Raw genomic sequence first — 19,395 nt, 5'->3', positions numbered from 1 at the left:
ATCAAGCACATGAAGAATTTGGATGTAGCTCATAACAATATCTGATTTTTATTCTAGTACCCTCCGATATCAGTCTGGTTTGAAACGTTGATCAAGACCACGCCTCTTTTAGGATATCGCCCGGTTTATTTCTCCTGAAATCCCATTCGAGAGTACGGCGATTGCATACTTACAATCTAAGCATTTCCTTTAATGGTATCACCGCACCGTTCTTAGATCTATTTTTTTTTTCCGGGGGGGGGGGGGGGTTATTGCGAGGGAGAGTAGCGACAGAGTCCGAGCGAGCGAAGCAAACGAGGGGGGCGGGGTGATATCCCCCCTCCCACAGCAGGGAGATTTTTCATTTTTAGGGTTGCCAGCTTGCGATTTTAAGCATACTTACATGCTCTATTTTTTTTCATTTTTCCCATATTACATTATACATAGCCAACTACACATATCGCAGGAAAGGGGGGAGAGGGTGGTGGGGATTTTTCATTTTTAGTGTTGCTAGCTGCGATTTTAAGCATACTTACATGCTCTATTTTTTTGTCTTTTCCCCAAAAATAATTAAGGGGTGGGCCATGCAGCCCCACCCCTGCCCCCGGCTCCGCGGTTCCCGGGTTTGACCCAATGACGATGCATCGTCCAGATCGATTTTGTTTGCTTATTTGTTTTGTTGTTGTTGTTGTTTTTTATTTGAATCCCCGTAAGTGATATTTTCCTGGCATCAAACTTATTACTTACGCAATGGAGACCATAAAAAAGCAGTTCATAATAACGTCTTTTTAGATCAAGAGTAACATTTCAATACACAGTTATATTCAGAGCTATCATGTTGTGTGTGGTTATTAACTTAATAGGTGATAGTGAGTCTGGACATATTGTGATGGCGTTTTCATATATGCACATTGAATTTTTACTTGGCAGCCCAAGGGAGGGGGGATTAAACCCCCTAACATCTCCCCCCCCCCCTAAATCTGCCCCTTGGATCCAATCAGAAAGACTGACGATTTCATGTACGATTTTCATGCCCTTTATGATCTTGGCCTATAATACTAAAATCGCACTGAATCGCAACGCCTACGAGGTCGGAATGACGTATTGTGTTTACTCTGGTTGTACACGACGTGAGCGAAGAGCAGCGCTCCATATATAGTCATCGTGCAGAGAAACGCTTGAAGTTCAAGTGGCGATATCAAACATATCACTATATTAGAACATAGGGCCTACTACTAGTACATGTATATTAGTATGTGCCTATCCTTGTGCTCTGGAAGGATTCACGCTTCTTGCCCAACCTCGGCGCAATCGGGTACAGTATTGTCTACAACAGACAGAGGAACTTTTCAGAAGCGCCAGCCGTGAATATAATCACCGATCAGAGGACAAAAGGCTATACAAACGACTTTACGGTGTTTATTCTTGCTGTGATACAATAAATCCGTAATCATGGAACTCTCCCTCTTCGGTTTTTCGGTTTCATGGCCGCTAGTAATCGCCTTGGTGGTGATAATATTGGGGTAAGAATAATCTTTAGTTCACTTCATTGTCGCGACGATACATGTATAGTATGTAGATTGCACAGTGGGGGCTTAACCTGTAGCCAATTTCTTGACAATTAATAAATGACAAGTTACACCTATAGCATGAGTAACTATAGATTTGATCTCCTCAATGGGACGAGATAGCGTTGATCCAAATGCCCCTTTTTTATCTGCATGATGCGGCGATACATTGTTATTTGCGTGTACCGGGGAAATCGCTGCGCTGGCGGTATTACTACACTAATCCATATTAGAAAGAGCGCATAGACATTAACACTACAACAACGTGTGATTGAGCTATACAATACTACAAAAGTGCAGGGGCCGGGGGTATCTGGATACCATAGAGTACAGGGCCCTTCATAAAAGATGTAAGGATGACAACTCTTGCTGGAATGGCAACTTCCATTAGCAACAGCCAATTAGGAAGCTGGATTCTTGTTGTTACCATGACAATTGCCTTCCGGCAAGAGTTGTTATCGTATCAACCTTTTGTGAAATGGGGCCCAGGTACAGTATGGGTATTTCTAGATATGTTGTAAAATAATGCGATATCATAGAGAAAGTTGTCCTGCCTTCATATTCGGTGACTCGTTCAGGATGGAGCTGCAAGATGATCATGATTTGTTTTGAGAGGTATTTTGCATTAACTACGCTCCCTTTAGGCAGTGTTTGAACTTGATTTGGATTGGTTTATTTCTGCATTTTCTTTCTCCAAATACAATGACAAATGAAAACAAAGTAATACAGAGTAGAAAAAAAAAACAAGAGAGAGGAGAGTTTAACGGACAAATCAATACAAGAAATGTCATTTCCATAACAACATCAGTCTGTAATGACATAATAATGAATCAAAACAACATATTAAGATATACTGTATTTATGAACAACATGAACAAAGGAGAGATCAACTTTCATTCCTGCATGTTTTCATTTTTCGTCCGTTTCACAATACAAGATTCTGTTCTTACCAGTGTCATATTCTTCGGATATATGTTACAATCGACACCTGAGCAAAGATATAGTCACAGTCAATGTACATAATATTATCTTAAACAGGGTAAATGGTTCCCTGCCATAAGATAGCAATTTGTCAAATTGAATATATAAAATTCAAAGGAAACACAGGATGTAGGCCTACATGCATTATACTGACATTGTTTATTTGAAGTACAGGTAAATTAATGAACCCTTCTTTTTTTCATGTATCACCATAACACACAATGTATATATATATATATATATATATATATATATATATATATATATATATGTATATATAATTATATATATAAAGAGAGAGAGAGAGAGAGAGAGAGAGAGAGAGAGGCGATGGAGCTCTATAGATGAATGTATTTGTGCATGTGATATTTCTAGACTGTAAAACACAAATGTTTCATTATCTATTGTCTAGTCAGTAGTGTAACTTTGGATGTTTGAGTCGTTGTTGCTTGCTGAGTATGCTTGATAATATTGACATTGCTTGACGTTTTTCATAACTTGCCATCAGCCCCACAGTGATAAGGTGACAATGAACCCATAAAGCAATCCAATACACAACCTGTGAAGGCACACTATCTTTCAATGAAACCTAACTCTCAGCACAAACTGTGCCCTACAGGTACAAAATCTGTGTGAATTTGAGAGTGGTAAAGAATGCAAAAAGAGGATTGGATAGATACTGCTAAGTTCCGACCACCAGATTAAATGATTTAACATCACCTTAAACATAGCTCTGTTTAATGCCCCCATCTTTCCCATCATAATTTTAGTGGAATGTTAGGTCTATATACATGTAACTTTTACATCCTGTTAAATTTTACACACAATTATATACCACACATTACATAATCAAAGCATTGAAATAGTTGAATATCTACTGAAAAGAGATTATAGAGTTCCTTGAAGAGGTTGGTTGTTTTTTTTTTTGCCTAACCCTTTGTTATTACGAGTCTTTTTGACCTTGCAGTAACACAAAGCAAGCTTACAGTTGATGTGGGCAACAGAATTAGAATAGTATATAGGATGTTTGAGTATCAAGCAGGCACAAGAGTCAGACAATTCACCAGGTCATTCAATAAACATTGAATGTATACATTTATGCCTTAAAGTCCTGTTTACTTTTGGGAGCATGATATTACTTTTCGTCCATATGTGTAGGTCTCTTGTATCACAAAATATCCTACTCTGTTCAATTTTCACAATAAAGCCTAACATGTATAGAGGATATCAGTATTTTTCTCAATACCATAACTGTAAACAGTTCATTCTGGAAAAATCTTTATTATAACTATTGTTCACATTTGGTGTATTTAACAATACTCAACATGGATTATACGGATTCATTCTTTTTTTTTACAGTGGTTATTTCTATCCGTAACTTACATTTTAGAAATATACACTTATACTGGGTTTTTTGTTTCATCTACAACCCTGTAAATGGTTGGATGAGACATGTACTTTTCAAAGTCCGAGCAGGGAGGTGGGAAGAGAATCCAGCCTTCCTACTCTCAGTGTATACAATGATATTCTTTGCACGTTTTGATTTCCAGACGAGATTGGTGGTACCGCTCCTACTTCAAAAGAAAAGGAATACCCAGTCCACCAACCATGCCATTCCTGGGGAATTTTCTGGACATTGCAAAGGTAGGGTCAGGTCAGGTCATACAGTCTGGTTTCTTGGCGGGACTTCGTTATCAATCAGCAAAGGCTTGACTCCACTTCATACTCAACTTTACTTGTACTGATCAAAGAACAAACATGAGGCAGCAACTAAATCGGCAATATTAAGTCAGCTATGAGCTTGGAGGTCATTATCATACTAACTGCAGTAACTTAATTGCAAAGACTGCGAACTTTTTTCATGAAGTGGGCCGCAAAAGTTTCTGTCAGCATAGCAAAACTGGAAGTTTTACAAAAGATCTGTAAATGAGCAGAGGCAGTTGATTAGACAGGAGTCAATATTAAAGTAGTCATGAGTCCTCGTGGTGGACAGCAGACTGAGCTTAATTTGTCTGCCATAGTAACTTAAGGGGATGGTATATTATTGGTTGAGGTGAGGATACAGCTTTTAAGATTTTGCGAGATACTTAGAAACTGCTATATGAAGTGTCTAACGGCACACAATTTTAATGGGAATGTCACAGTTTATTTGTTGAAAAGAGTTTTGAAATGGCTGAGATATCCAAAAACAGAGTAAAACTAAGCGATCCTCATAAAAGCTTGGTATACCACCTTTCATTAGGATCGCTTTGTTTTGAATATCTCAGACAATATATTCTGAACCTTTTTTCATCAAATAATCTTTGAATTTCTCTCAGAATTGTATCATATGATATACATATATTTTTTTTATTTCATAAGAAATTTCTCATTATCAAATGCTTATCAACAACAACAACAAAAGTGTTGGAAACCTTAATCCAAATCTCGACCACAATTGTACCATCCCTCTCTATGGGAATCAGTACAATCACAGTATTCTACTTGACTTGTGGCTACAAACTGTTGGATGGAAATGTCCTTCTTCATACAAAATGATAATAATAATATTCAATTTTGGTTTAATTTCTGCTCACTTGGTCTTGTTGTTTTCAGTTTTTGTTGTTGTTGTTGTTGTTGGTTTTTTTTTTTTATTTCCGTACTAAAAATCAACACATTTCATACATAAAGGTCAGTAAAGAAGAAAAAAATACATACGGAGGGTAGTCCATTTTCAGTAGTGACAATGACAGTCACTTCTGGTCTTCCATGGGGCCCTGTACACAAAGATTTCATACAATCAGGGACTGATGATGATAGAATAAAATATACACAAACACAAATAGAACGGTACATACATTACTACATTGTAACTACATATATACCATATTATCACACATTGTTCAAAGGTTTGAAGCACAAAAAAAGATCAAATAGAAAGGATTTCGGTTTTAACTAAATTGAACTTAAAAACGGGTAAAGAGGAAATTTGACGCAAATCATTGAGTAAGTTGTTATATGCTGATGCACCTCTGTATGAAAAAGATCTCTTACAATAATTAGTTTTTGGCCGAGGTAACTGTAAATCGTTTTGATTACGGAGAGAGTATGGTGATGTCTTGTACTTAAAAACATCTTTCATATATTCGGGGGCCATGTTATTCATAATCTTATACATAAATGAAAGCAGATGAATTTTTTGTCTATTGATTACTGTATTCCACCCTAAGCTATAATGAACATCACTGGTAGTAATATGGGAATAAGGGTTAACTTTTAAAATCAATCTCCCGGCTCTATTTTGCATCTTCTGAAGTTGGGAAAGAGAGTTACCGTTGGCGGATTGCCACACTACATCACCATAATCAAAATGAGGTAACACAATAGAATTATATATCAGTTTCAATTCAGTCATATTAACAAACTGTCTCAAACGACCCATATAACTAATCATTTTACTTAACTTGTTGCATAGTTGTTCAATGTGAACATCCCATAATAACTTGTTATCTACAAAAATTCCCAGATATTTAAAACTTTTCACCTGAAGTAATTGCTTACCCCTAAGTTTGACATGCAAATACTCTTGCTTTTTTAACATATTATTTGTACCAAGTAACATACAAACCGTTTTATCAAAATGAATTTTTAAATTGTTATCAACCATCCATGATTCCATACATACAAACTCTTTTTGCCAAACATTTTCTACAAATTTCGGGTTTTTATGTGAGTAATAAATAACCGTGTCATCGGCATATAAATGGGCCCTGCAATCAGAAAAAACCGAATTGATATCATTGATAAATATACTAAACAACAATGGTCCTAACAAGGATCCTTGTGGCACTCCGCTAGTTAATAATCTTTCATCCGAAAGGGTATTATTGATTGACGTCCTTATTCTTCGGTTCGAGAGATAACTCTCGAACCACTCAAGTTCTGTGCCATTAACCCCCATGTTTTCCAGTTTAGATAGAAGGATCATGTGATCAACCATATCAAAAGCTTTTTGCAAATCAACAAAGATGGCGCCAACGTATTCACCCTTATCAATAGAGCGGTGCCAGTCGTCCGTGACGGTAGCAAGTGCAGTAATAGTAGAGTGCTTGGGACGGAATCCTGACTGGTTTCTGCTAAGCAAAGAGTGCAAGTTTAGATAATCAAGTAACTGTTTTTGAACAACTCTCTCCATGACTTTAGAAGCGCAGGACAATAATGAAATTGGTCTGTAATTACTACAATCCAGCTTATCCCCTTTTTTATAAATCGGTACAATTTTAGCTATTTTCCATTTATCAGGCACTATCCCTTCAACTAAGGATTTATTTATAATATAAGTGAACGGCTCTACTATTTCTGAAATTGACTCTTTCAATATATACATAGAAATTTCATCTAATCCAAACGACTTCTTTGCTTCCATTAACCTCACATACTTCAAAACATCTAACTGAGATACAAAACAAAAATTAAATTGTTTATCAGTTTCAATGATTATTTCCTTCTTAGGAGTGAATTACATGTATAGAAAGAGCATGTAGTCATTCGAATTCAATGCATCACGTAGGCCTACTTTTTTTATAGTTTTCTTCTTTTGTTATTCCCTGCAGGGAATGCATATTTGCTTCCCAGAATTCACCAAGAAGTATGGCAAGGTATATGGGTGAGTATCTAATACCAACTCATATATATATATATATATATAGTATACAGTATAAGTATATATATATATATATATATATATATATATATATATATATATATATTATATATATTGCGTTAAACAAATACATACTGCTACTGAACGTTTTCGACGTGCACTCTTCGGAGTAGAAACCGCACGTATGAAACAGGAAGCGCGAACATACGTGCGGTTTCTACTCCGAAGAGTGCACGTCGAAAACGTTCAGTAGCAGTATGTATTTGTTTAACGCAATTTTGAAGTTTTATACCACCAAGCATCTCTCTCTCTCTCTCTCTCTCTCTCTCTCTCTCTCTCTATATATATATATATATATAGGCAAAATATTTTCTTGCTGATAGCGATGGAACTCTTTAAATCCATTCATAGTGATGATAAGGTTGCTGGTAACAATATTTAAAAGCAAGTATATTTTGGTGAATTTTTCAAAAACATGCATGTAGGCCTGATAATGTCTTGGCCTATCATAATTTCATTTCAAAGTTTAAGTTCTGTAAATTCTCTCAGCTGTGCAGGTTTGTGTCATGGTCAGTTGTAGCCTATGAAGTATTTGTATTGTAAGTATTGTCACATTATTCATTTCTATGTGAGAAGTATAGCAGTGGGTACAAAATTTAAACCTCCCCCCCCCCAAAAAAAAAAAAAGCACGAACAAAACCAACAAATAAACAAACAAACAGACAGACAAACATTAAAAGTGTCCATTTCCAACTCAAATGTCTGGATTTTTTTCCTCCCAGTTGCAAAATAATAATCAATCATGCATAAATTTGCTGCATATCTTGTAGGCTGTGAATGATATCCTTTGTGATTACAAGCATGGAGCAAATGAGTTGTTAAGTTTGTTTTGTGTGTGTGTGTGTGTGTGTGTGTGTGTGTGTGTGTGTGTTTTCCCCCTCAAAATCCTCACATTGTCCATACTTAATTGTATTGATTTCTACAGATTCTTCATGTTCAACAAACCAATCTACGTGGTCAGTGACCCAGAAATGGTACGAGAAATAGGCGTGAAGAGTTTCAGTAACTTCACCAACCATGAGGTGAGTATGTGGACATTTTATTGGAATTCACTTTCTTTTTTTTTTGTCATGGTATTTGAAATGATAATTCAGATAATGTGGCTATTACTGCATTTTCTTGTTACACGGCGATTATTTACTTTAAATGCTGTCTCTTCCTAGTCCCCTTACCTCTGTGTGTATCAAATAAACTTTGGGAGTTGTCATGCATGTTCCCCCAGTACCAATATTTCCTGATATGAGTTTGGCAATTTGTCAGTTATTGTCGGGATTCTCAGATTTGCTGAGGCCGGACACATTGACACTTTGCCATCAGTTCACAGAGGCCAATGTATGCCATTTCTCAAATATGGTAACTTGTAGAGAAAGAGGTAATCCCAGGATTTCTGTCCCAAATACTAATTTGGATGACTCACTCATAGGGGGAAAACGTTTATTTGTGTACAGATCAAGAGATCAAATTGTAGCAAGAATTTGTATGACTTTGAGGGAGAAAGGTTTGCGCTGACTCCATGTGTATGTAGTCCTTAACCGGATCGTTGCTTGTCGGCAGAAGAGCCCAGAAGGGGAGATGAGAATTGAAAAGGGAAGCGACAGATGGGGGTTGTAAGGAGGGCAAGAAGTGAAGAGTGGGGGACAGTAACGGGCTAGAAGTTGAAGTTGCACTAGTGGAGACGAGAGAACCTAGTGGAGAGGAACTAAGCTACTCGATTCTCCTATCTATTCTTATAACTAGATACCTTGCTCTACCTCCACTATCACCTTTTATTCAGCTTTTCAAGTCTCTTTCCTTTCTCTAATACACTATTATCTGTTTCTTCACTACTTATCTTTCTTTTCTTTTCTCTTCTCTTCCTTTCTTCTTCTTCAATTTAGTTCTTGGTTCCATACAACACAATGGTCCTTTTCAGGACCATCGGATTAATTTACGTTTGTTGTTTTTTTTTTTCACAGGTTATTTCTCTTGCCTTCTACCCTCAGGACTACACTTTGATCTTATTTAATCTCCCATTTTGCCTTTCTCCCACAAGAACCTTTTCAGGATTTAACTGTCTTTAATTTTCCTCTCCACATTTTTTTCTCTCCTATCAGCCTATGCAGCATTTATTTATAGGACCACCCAATCCCATCTCCTTCACTTTCTTGACTTTCATTCTTTTTTTTTCTTTCTTCATCTTCTCTTTGTCCCCCTCCCTTTCTCTCTCTCTCTCTCTTTTCTCAACATAGCCTTGTCTCTCCTCGACTTACCTTTACTTCGCGGGATTATTCATCCTTTCTCCATTGATTCCGCATTCCAGGCATAGTCCACATTGTTCGCCGATTTTGTTCTTCTCTTGGTTTCATGAATCTTCACTTCTCTCTCCTATCTCCATGATTTTCCAACCTTCAACTCTACCCTCTTCTTCTTCCCTTCCTTTTCATCTTTCTCCTCCTAACGATGTCCGAACATCTTACTTGATTCTCACTCTATTCTTCCTTACCACTCTCTCTGTTCCTTTCTCTACCGTCTTCACTAGTGCAACTTCAACTTCCAGCCCATTACTGTCCCCCACTTTTCACTTTTTGCACTCCTCACAGCCCCTATATGTTGCTTCCCTCTTCAATTCTTCTCTTTCTAGTCTCTTCTGCCAAGCAACGATCCGGTTAGGGACTATATACACATGGTGTCACCGCAAACCTTTCTCCCTCATTTACTTCACTATGCAAACCTTCAAGCAACACATTGTATGACTTTGGTATGATAACCGGGCATCTATTGTATACAACAACATTAGAGGGAAAGTCAAGTTAATCTGCAGGCAGTTGCTTTTGCTAATTTGCAAATTAAGTGGAGGATAGCAAAATGAATAATGGTCTGTTTAGCATCCAATGACAAAACGTGTCCAAGACACCATCCCATTGCGAACATCGTCATATTTCATGCAAATAATTTATCAATGATTCTTGTCGTATAGCAAAATAAGCAAAATACACTTGTACCATGAATAAAAGAAAGCACAAAAATGGTTTATTCGAAAAAAGGAATATTTTTATTCAAACAAAATTATTTGCATGACATTCAATTATTACTACTTTTTTGTGGTTGTCGTTTCATGGAAACTGAGATGCTACGATCAAATGTCATAACCTTCAGCAAGTGTTGTGTATAATGTTTTCAGGTTGGAATAAAGTTCTAATTAAGACCTGTCTGTTACCATGGAAACATGACACACCTTGGTGTCACTTGATATCAGTGCAGTCTATGGTGACTTGTGTAATCCAACTATTAAGTGCATACATTAGCATAAAGAGATGTGACAATTTAAATAGATATGTTTGGCACTATATCAGTGCTGATTTCAGTATATTCACATTAATGTAATTTTGCATTTTTTTTTGTTTTTTGTGCTTTAGATGTTTGTTCTCAAGAATCGTCCACTTGATAAAGGTTTGTCGATGCTGCAAGACCAGCATTGGAAAGATGTGAGGAACATCATCACGCCAACTTTTAGTGCTGCCAAAATGAAGAAGGTAAAAAGGTCAAGCAGTCAAGTTGTTGAATTCAACTATTGATTTATTCAGTAGAATTACCATTTTTCACCACCTGTGGTTGCCTCCAGTTTTGATGGGAGCATTTCCATTATTCATGCCATCTTGTGTCTCTTCTTGATACTTTTTACTTACTGGAAAATTGATATAACCCTCTGCGTGCCACATGATCCAAATCCATAGGCTGTGTGTGAAATTTGCGTACATTTGACTTATTGGCACAAAATGGGTAAATGAGAATGGTGTGAAGAATATTGAATAAAGTGACAGAATGTGTTAATGAGAATGATGTGAAGAATATTGAATAAAGTGACAGAATAGGCGTTTTCACATCAGCCCGATGTTTCGAAATAGCGCGCTATTTTCTGACTTGGGAAATTGGAAAATATCTCGAGCTTGGATTTTTATCGGGCTGATGTGAAAACGCCTTTTGTGTTAATGAGAATGTTGTGAAGAATATTTAATAAAGTGACAGAATGTGTTAATGAGAATGTTGTGAAAAATATTTAATAAAGTGACAGAATGGCAACTGATCGGTGAGAATTTTTGAAAAGTTCAAGAAATGCTATAAAATTTGTGACTTTTAAGTTGCTGTTCATCCTAAAGGGCTCAAAATTTGTAGCAATCTTGTAAATTCGACCATTATTTCTAATCTTATAACCTAGTTTGCTTTATAAATAGAGGACAGATAGCATAATTTCCAAACAATAGGGAATATGAGATGATCTTTTAAAATGTTCTTGCTATCTTGTTGTACTTTGGATTTTGATCCTTTATTTGAAATCTTTTAGACTGTAATGTCAACAATGCTTCACCCCCATTGAATATTGAAATGAAGTAGGAGATATTCTGATTTTTTGCACAGATGTCTGGCCTGATAAATGAGTGTTGTGACTATCTAGTGAAGAACTTGGGAGCCAGGCAGCAGAAAGATAATGAAGTTAATGTCAACAGGTGTGTGCTCAAACATATCATCCGATTACTTCTTATATGCCACCGGTTCAATTTTCACGTGCTTCTGTGCAAGTCTTATAGTAAAGCACAATCAACTAGAATTTGTATTTCTCTAGTGTATTGTCATTCTAATAAAGTTAATATCTTTAGAGTAACTGTGCGTGAGTAAACATTACAGCATATGAAATATACTAATACATTGGTATACTAATATATTAACATATGATAATTGAATGTGTACTTATTAAGAAAAGAAATTGTGTAACGTTATCAAATAAATCACAGTAGCAAATAATATTATTTATATAATATAGCGATACAAAGCACGAAACTTATAGACATATATTCCTCTGTGCTGCATAAGCTTCTGTGCTTGATGATAATGAATAGTTGAATGTAAAGATGTGTTTTGAGTCGTGAAATATACATATATTACGTGTATTCATGCATATATACATACATACATATACATATGCACATATACATATATATGTATATTATATAGTATATATATATATATATATATATATATATATATATATATATATTATATGTGTGTATATTTTAAAGTGTTTTTTTTTTTGCCCTTTCAGTGTTTTTGAGGCCTTCACCATGGACGGTATTGCTCGATGTGCATTTGGCTTGGAGATAGATTCCCAGAATAATCCCAATGACCCATTTGTCGCCTACGCCAAGACAATCGTGAATGGAAGTATCGTCAATCCAAGACTCATAATTGCAGGTAAAGTCAAATTCTCATTTTCTAGGGAGTTGTTGCCAAAAAGAAGTAGAGAGTTTTGATGATTTTTTTAAAAAAAGTTATGTTTATTGGATTGATTCAAAATGGCTGGGATATCAAAAAACAAAGTGGGTATGATTAAAAAGTATGACTACCTTTTATTACAATCTCTTTGTTTTACTGTGTATTTTGACATCTCGGCCATTTCAAAATCAATTTTCATCACATAAACTTTGAATTCCTCTTAGAATCGTACGCTGTTTAACATTTCATGAGTGGTTTCTATTATTGTCAAAAAATTGAAATCTGAATCCCCTTCTCAACCAAAACTATAATATCTCGTTAAAAAGTTTGATACTTTATATTCCATAATGTGACTGTAGTATGTGAGTATAAAATTTGACTCGGTATATGTCAAGGTTCACAAGTTATTAGAATTAAAGAGAAATGCACATCTGATGTGCATTTCTCTTTAATTGTAATAACTTGTTTTTATTGGTAGCAAGGGACTGTTTACAGTTGATTAGATATTTAGTTTTCCAGTTTGAAAACCACGACATGCACGTGAATATGAAAAAGAGTTAAAAATATGATGAAGAGAGTGTAATGACTATTTTTGTTTTTCTCTCTCTCTCCAGGCGTTCTACCACCTGTTGCTCATCTCATGAATTATTTTCATATTGGAATGTTCCCAATGGGTGTCATCAACTTCTTCTCGAATGTGGTTGACAAAGCAATGGCGATAAGAGAAGCTGATCCTAGAAGTGAGGTTAGTTAAAAACCAAACACTTTGATGGAAAGATATTAGCTTGCCGGAACATGTCCATATTTTGATCCTGTGGAAAGGAACAAGATCCATTTCTCAGGAAGTATGTGAGGTAAAGGTATTGAGGTGAACCACAAGCTTTGCCATCAACCATCCTCTTTTATTTCTAACAAGAAGAGGCTGAAAACCGGATGAGGCAAAAGTTAGAAGACACTGAAAATATCTTTCTGGATCTTCAGGATTCTTCTTCTGTGGCCAGAAATTATCATCTAATTGAAACAATTAGCTGCATCTTGGGATGTATGTGAAGATTACCTGACTTCCTTTTGGAATATGTCTGGTTCTAGAGGAAAAGGAAATAGTAAGAGAATAATCCTTGGACTCCACCAAAGTGCAGGTATTGATAGCTGTTTACTAAACAGGTGATAGTCTTTTGAATATAGACCTGAGCTGCGTCATTTCATAACCACAAGCTTGTGTCAAATATGATACATCTTTTTTAGATGACGGAAGAAGAGTCGTGAAGTATTTTTCTCGATCTAGATAGATGATGATTAAATATTACATTTGTAAGCTTTAGGCAAACATTTGTACCTTACCGCAACTTACAATCACTGACAACAAATCTGCGGCCACAGATTTTGAAAAAGAAAAGTCAGCAATGATTGCTAAATGCCATGTATATTATATCCTGCCAGCAAAACTCAGTAGAGACTGAACGAATCAACAATTTGCTGGAATTATTGTTAATTTGTGCTAAAATAACCACCATCATATTTGTTGGTGAATGATTGGTGATTTATGGCAACAGATTTAATGGTCTGTATAGTGCATGTGTGCATGTGGGAGGGGAGGAGATGTCAGTGGTATAGTGATTGTGGTTGAGTCAAGGGGAAATGTCAAGTGATATTTTTGAGATGTCACAATTTCTTATACAGGAGAGAAAAGACTTCCTCCAGCTTATAATGAATGCTCACCAGTCAGGGGAAAGTGAAAAAGTGACGGAAGGAAAGAAGGTGGAGGAGGATGTTCATAGTCACTTGGATGAACATCACAACATGGAGTTCTTTGAGTCAAGGAGAAACAAGGATTTGAAGCTGACAAAAGAGGAAATAGTTGCTCAGGTTTGTAAAAAGTTATGTTTCTGAATTGAACAATGCGCAGCTGCAACATTGTCTTCACAAATCTAATACTGTAGAAGTTCTTGTGACTAGTGCTTGTGAGGAAAATGTGAAGAAAAATGTAACATAGCCATAAAATGATTGTTATAAGTGCAGATTACTTCACTGATAACGACAAATGAGACAGGTGGAATTGTAATTTGAAATGAAACAGGTTTCAGACACTATTGGTTTGTTATGTTTGATATATTTTAAGATTTTATTTAGTTGGTATTTCATATCATTGTGTCATGTTTCGTCCTCCATGCTGCAGACCCTACTGTTCTTTATTGCTGGGTACGAGACTACAAATGTCACTCTTGGCTTCATAGCCTACTCTCTGGCCACCAACCCTGAGGTTCAGGACAAACTCATCCAAGAAGTGGACGAAGTGACCCCAGACAGGGACTCTGTGAACTACAGCTCCATTGCCAAGATGCCCTACCTTGACGGAGTGGTGTGTGAAACACTGCGCATGTACCCACCGGCTGCTTTGTAAGTGTTTTGTAACAGGCAAATTTTCAGTCAAAGCTCTTCACTTGAAAATTTCCAAATAGGAGTCATGCAATCACATTTAATGGTCACAAGATGTGATCACATGACGTAGTGCGGAATGCAGAGCATTTGACAGAGTTTGATTGTGTTTGATATCTTTGCAGTGTACTCATAGACGCCATATATAGCTTGTAGTTAGAAAGTACTGTTGGTACTGTCTTAGGTCTACAAAGGAAAAAATGAGTATAATGTCACTTTATGTTTGTTGTGGCTGTTTTTGCAGAACTGACAGAGTATGCAACGAGACATATACACTGAACGATGTTACTTTCCCCAAGGGTGTTCAGATCTTCTTCCCTATCCATGCCATTCACCATGACCCAGAGTACTGGCCAAACCCTGAGGTTTTTGATCCACTAAGGTAAGATCTCACAACCTTTTAATGGCATGAAACAAATACCCAGCATTAGTGCTTTCAAATAGTTTCTAAAATGTGTGTTAGGGATAGAAACAACCACTGTAAAAATTTGAATCCATATAATCGATGTTAAGTATATTGAAATACACAAAATATGAACAATATTTATAATAAAAATGTTTCCAGACTATACTGTCTACAGTTGTGGTTTAATGAGAAAAATAGTGATATCTTCCTGTATTTTAGGCTTTATTGAGAAAATTCTATATGGTAGGGTGTTTTGTGATACAACAGACTTACACATATGCATCAAATGTGATATTTGGAACATTTTTTAAATCACTGCTCCCAAAGGTAAACGGGACCTTTAAGGTAGTAAAGATCACCTCTTGATCTAATCCATCCAACGGACAACTGTAGGCCCTATCCCAGAGTATTTGCCAAACCGTTTTGCCATTGGTCCAGATAGGTAAGATCTCACAGTCTCAAGGCAGTAAATAAAGATAATTTCTATGTAATCAATCCAGCAAGCATAGCCCAGTGTATTGGCCAAACCTTCTGGTCTTTGATCCAGACAGGTAAGGATCTCACCATTAGAGTAGTTGGTTTTCTTCACCATATTCCATCCACTGTGACACTGAGAACAGGTCAAACCCTGAGATCTTGATCCAGAAAGGATGGGAATTGTCTTCAATTTTAGAATCCTAATCGAAACATTGTATATATCCATTGACTCGTGAAATATATTTTGAAGGATACATCATTGGTGGGCCATTGTGTGAGTGCAAGATGCAATATATTCTGCCATCACACATCTTCAAAATTTCATAGTTATTTCATATTGATTCACATCTCCTAGGTACACGAAAGAGAACCGTGAGGGGCGTCACCCGTTTGCCTGGATGCCATTTGGTGCTGGTCCTCGTAACTGCGTCGGGATGCGGTTTGCTCTCATGGAAATCAAGATGGCTGTGGCTAGAGTCCTCCAAAAGTATCGCTTTCAAACAAGCCCCAACAGCAAGGTACCTATATCTTTCACATTCAATCTTAAAGTATTTTGAAAGCAGGTTTAACAGATAAAATGTTGTATTCTATGCGGCATCTTTTCCTCAAACTAAATTTTGTGAAATTACATGATGACGTTTATATACCTTTTTGCATACCTGTATGTACTTTGATAAATTTCATAATCCGTCACCAACATAAAGACTGCTGTTTGGGATAAAGAGTTGAAAACTTTTGAATGACAACTAGTAAACTTTCATGGAGCAGAAAATATTTGCATTGTAGTGTTGCTTTGTAAGTTGTTATGATCTAAGTCACCACAGCCATAGCTATTCAGATGCACAAACTGATAGGTTACCATATTAAGTACTGTAATGGAAAATTTTGATGGTCATTTTCTTACTGTACTGTATTAAACTTTTTTTTAAAATAATAATTGTTTTGGATATAAACTCCAAATTTTATTGTCCAAGAATGGAAATTCATTTTGCCCAATTGATTGTGGGCCCGGCAGCCACTGAGCAGCGCCAGATCGACGTTGCTCTAACCTTTTCAACTGTTAAACGGCAAACAAGGTAGCAGCAACTCCCATCTTTAACGTCTTTTGGTATGACGCTGCCGGGGTTTGAACCCACGACCTCCCGATTGTGAGGGCAGCCGCTCTACTCACTGAGCCAACACATCGGTAAGCCAACACATCGGTTGGCTTACCGATGTGCTATGGAAACAGGGATAGGATTATCAGAGTTAGGTACACTGAGAGTTGATCAATTGCTGATGATATCATGCTTTCCTTATTTTATGATGAAGTGTCATCTGACTTCGAGTTAGTTCTTTACATTTTACTCATCTCTATATTATCTTCACAGGTGCCTCTCAAGTTTGGTACAAGGAACATTAAACCTGAAGAAGGAATTGTTCTGTCTGTGGTGGAGAGGACATAGACACAGTGTCACTTTTTGATGTCTAACTGTCATCAAGGATGTCTCAAGGACGCCATGTCACATTTCTCTGATACATCATGATCTAAGAAGACAGTGTGGTTTTATCATAATACTCTACTCTTTATAAATACCAACTTGGGTGCAATGTACACTGGATATATCCTGAATGCATTAGGATGAATTTTATGAAGTATCTGCACCAACATGTAGATTTTCGGGAATGTTTATGGATTGTGATTTTGCAAAACATATTTGTACTTCAAGCTTGTAACAGTGACAAAACGTGCCTTACAGATGTTTGGCAGCAAGACCACCTGCTCTCACAAATCATTCTGTTGTATAAGGTTTACATGCCGCAGTGTATAAATTATCACTTTTGGGAATAAACAAAGAAACCAAAATCAAAGTCTTTCATTCCATTAAGTAATATTATTTCAAAAGTAATCGAATATGATTGGCAGTGTATTTAAGAAACTTTCATTTTATCTCAGAGTCTACAAGAGATTTTCCATTGTACTCACACTGACATCCGCTTGTCATATTCTCAAAGTATTTACTTCCTCATCAAAAAGTTGTAGACATGAATGATGACCAATAAACTACATGATGAGATGATCAGACTGAAAATTTTAAAACTGTGATATCTGTAAAAAACTGAGTTTGATATCTTAACTTCTACTTGTCCAACTTTTCAATGTGTAAACATGATCTGAAATCAACTATTAGGCCTTAATGACCCGTTTGTGGAGTAATATAGCAGAGATTGTCGTATGTATAGTCTGCAATGCTAAGATAAAGATTACAAGGGACATATTCTTATGGATCTTAGTATGAGCATGACTGAAAACCTTATGGTGTATGAGGTCATTTGCCACAGATAGTGTTAGCTATTGACAAGTTTGATACACATGTATATAGACTTATGCATATTATCAGATAGTGATGGTGGAGTGTGTTAACATACTTGTGGTTCTGTACTTGAAAGTCAATTACTCATGCTAAGATTTTAGTCAGCTCAACATTAATCCCTTGGTACCAATAATAAGTACAGTTGGCCTCATAAATGCGCCACTGTATATGATTCTGTACCTTCAAGGAATACTGCAGTCTTTTACTATGACCTGGAATGAGACAATTATGATTCTTGAGAGTTTCTACGTAATGCAGAAAGTTCTCACGTTAAGTCCAATTTCTTTCTTTGATAGTGGTAGTAGAAATCACCATATTATAAAGTCCTCATTAATATCGTCTCAATTTATTCAGAGTAAATTGCATTTCAATTTCTCATAATTCCTCATTGCAGTGTCTATCACAGATAAGGAGACAAAACTGTATCTTCAAGAATACAATCATTCATGCCATTAACCAATGGTCCTGTAAGCTATGCGATTACATTTTTCTCATGAAATATAATGCTAAGAATGAAATGAATAATGAAAGCAAACTTACAACGAAGTAGTAGTGAGTATGTCCAAAAAGGTCTTCGTATCAGCAGACTTGTTTGGTCATACACTGCATTACTTTTCAGGCTTTTCTGTTATGAGAAAATATATTTCAGCTGTCATTGTCAGTGCAAAATGAATTGTTCTTACTTTGAAGAAATACATGTACAAACCAGTTTGTTCAAATCGGTATGAAATGTTCAAAATGATGTATTGTACAAAGGAATATAGAGTTTCATTATTGCATATTTTCTATCTTTCAAAATATCAAATCATTTACAAGTTCATTCTTCGTGCTGCAAAATGTATAAAGGGTGATACATCTGTAGTTTTAAAAAAAAAAAAATCTGCATTTCGAGAATTTGATACATAGCAATAGTAACCATCTGAAATATTGGAAATAAACCTGAAATCAAATCCATTTGTGTGATTCTTTTTCTTTATAAGTGTATCATTGATATGTGTGTGTATGTTTGAATGTATGTGTACTGGTAAGTACAGTGTTGTTCGTGTGATGTCTGTATTTTGCATTGTATATGTCAGTATAGTACATGTTGCATGCAATCACTTTATGCTTCATGGCTTTCAGATCTGAGTCTAAAATAAATACACATAACTACACCATGTTTAACCAAATCAGGGAAGTTTTGGTATGACACCAATAACACTTCATATACACACACTAGAACATTAAACATAAACCCAATTAATA

The 19,395-nt window shown here is 36.1% G+C and overlaps 1 protein-coding gene across 1 annotated transcript; it reads left to right on the top strand.

Annotated features, from left to right (window-relative positions):
* Nucleotides 1–1,234: 1,234 nt before the first annotated feature.
* Nucleotides 1,235–17,778, top strand: LOC139737587 (cytochrome P450 3A6-like). Its single transcript, XM_071648268.1, has 13 exons — nt 1,235–1,502; nt 4,079–4,172; nt 7,121–7,173; nt 8,156–8,252; nt 10,626–10,742; nt 11,626–11,714; nt 12,308–12,456; nt 13,092–13,222; nt 14,158–14,343; nt 14,654–14,874; nt 15,158–15,295; nt 16,152–16,314; nt 17,167–17,778. Exons 1-13 carry the CDS (start codon nt 1,432–1,434, stop codon nt 17,239–17,241), a joined length of 1,584 nt encoding a protein of 527 aa, XP_071504369.1. The 5' UTR covers nt 1,235–1,431; the 3' UTR covers nt 17,242–17,778.
* The last annotated feature ends 1,617 nt before the right edge of the window (nt 17,779–19,395 follow it).

The sequence above is a fragment of the Diadema antillarum genome, unplaced genomic scaffold (genome assembly GCF_040938485.1).
Source record: "Diadema antillarum isolate AM-2024a unplaced genomic scaffold, OU_Dant_1.0 seq00000696_RagTag, whole genome shotgun sequence".
NCBI classification, from domain to species: Eukaryota; Metazoa; Echinodermata; class Echinoidea; order Diadematoida; family Diadematidae; genus Diadema; species Diadema antillarum.
This window is presented reverse-complemented; position numbering and strand designations above follow the sequence as displayed.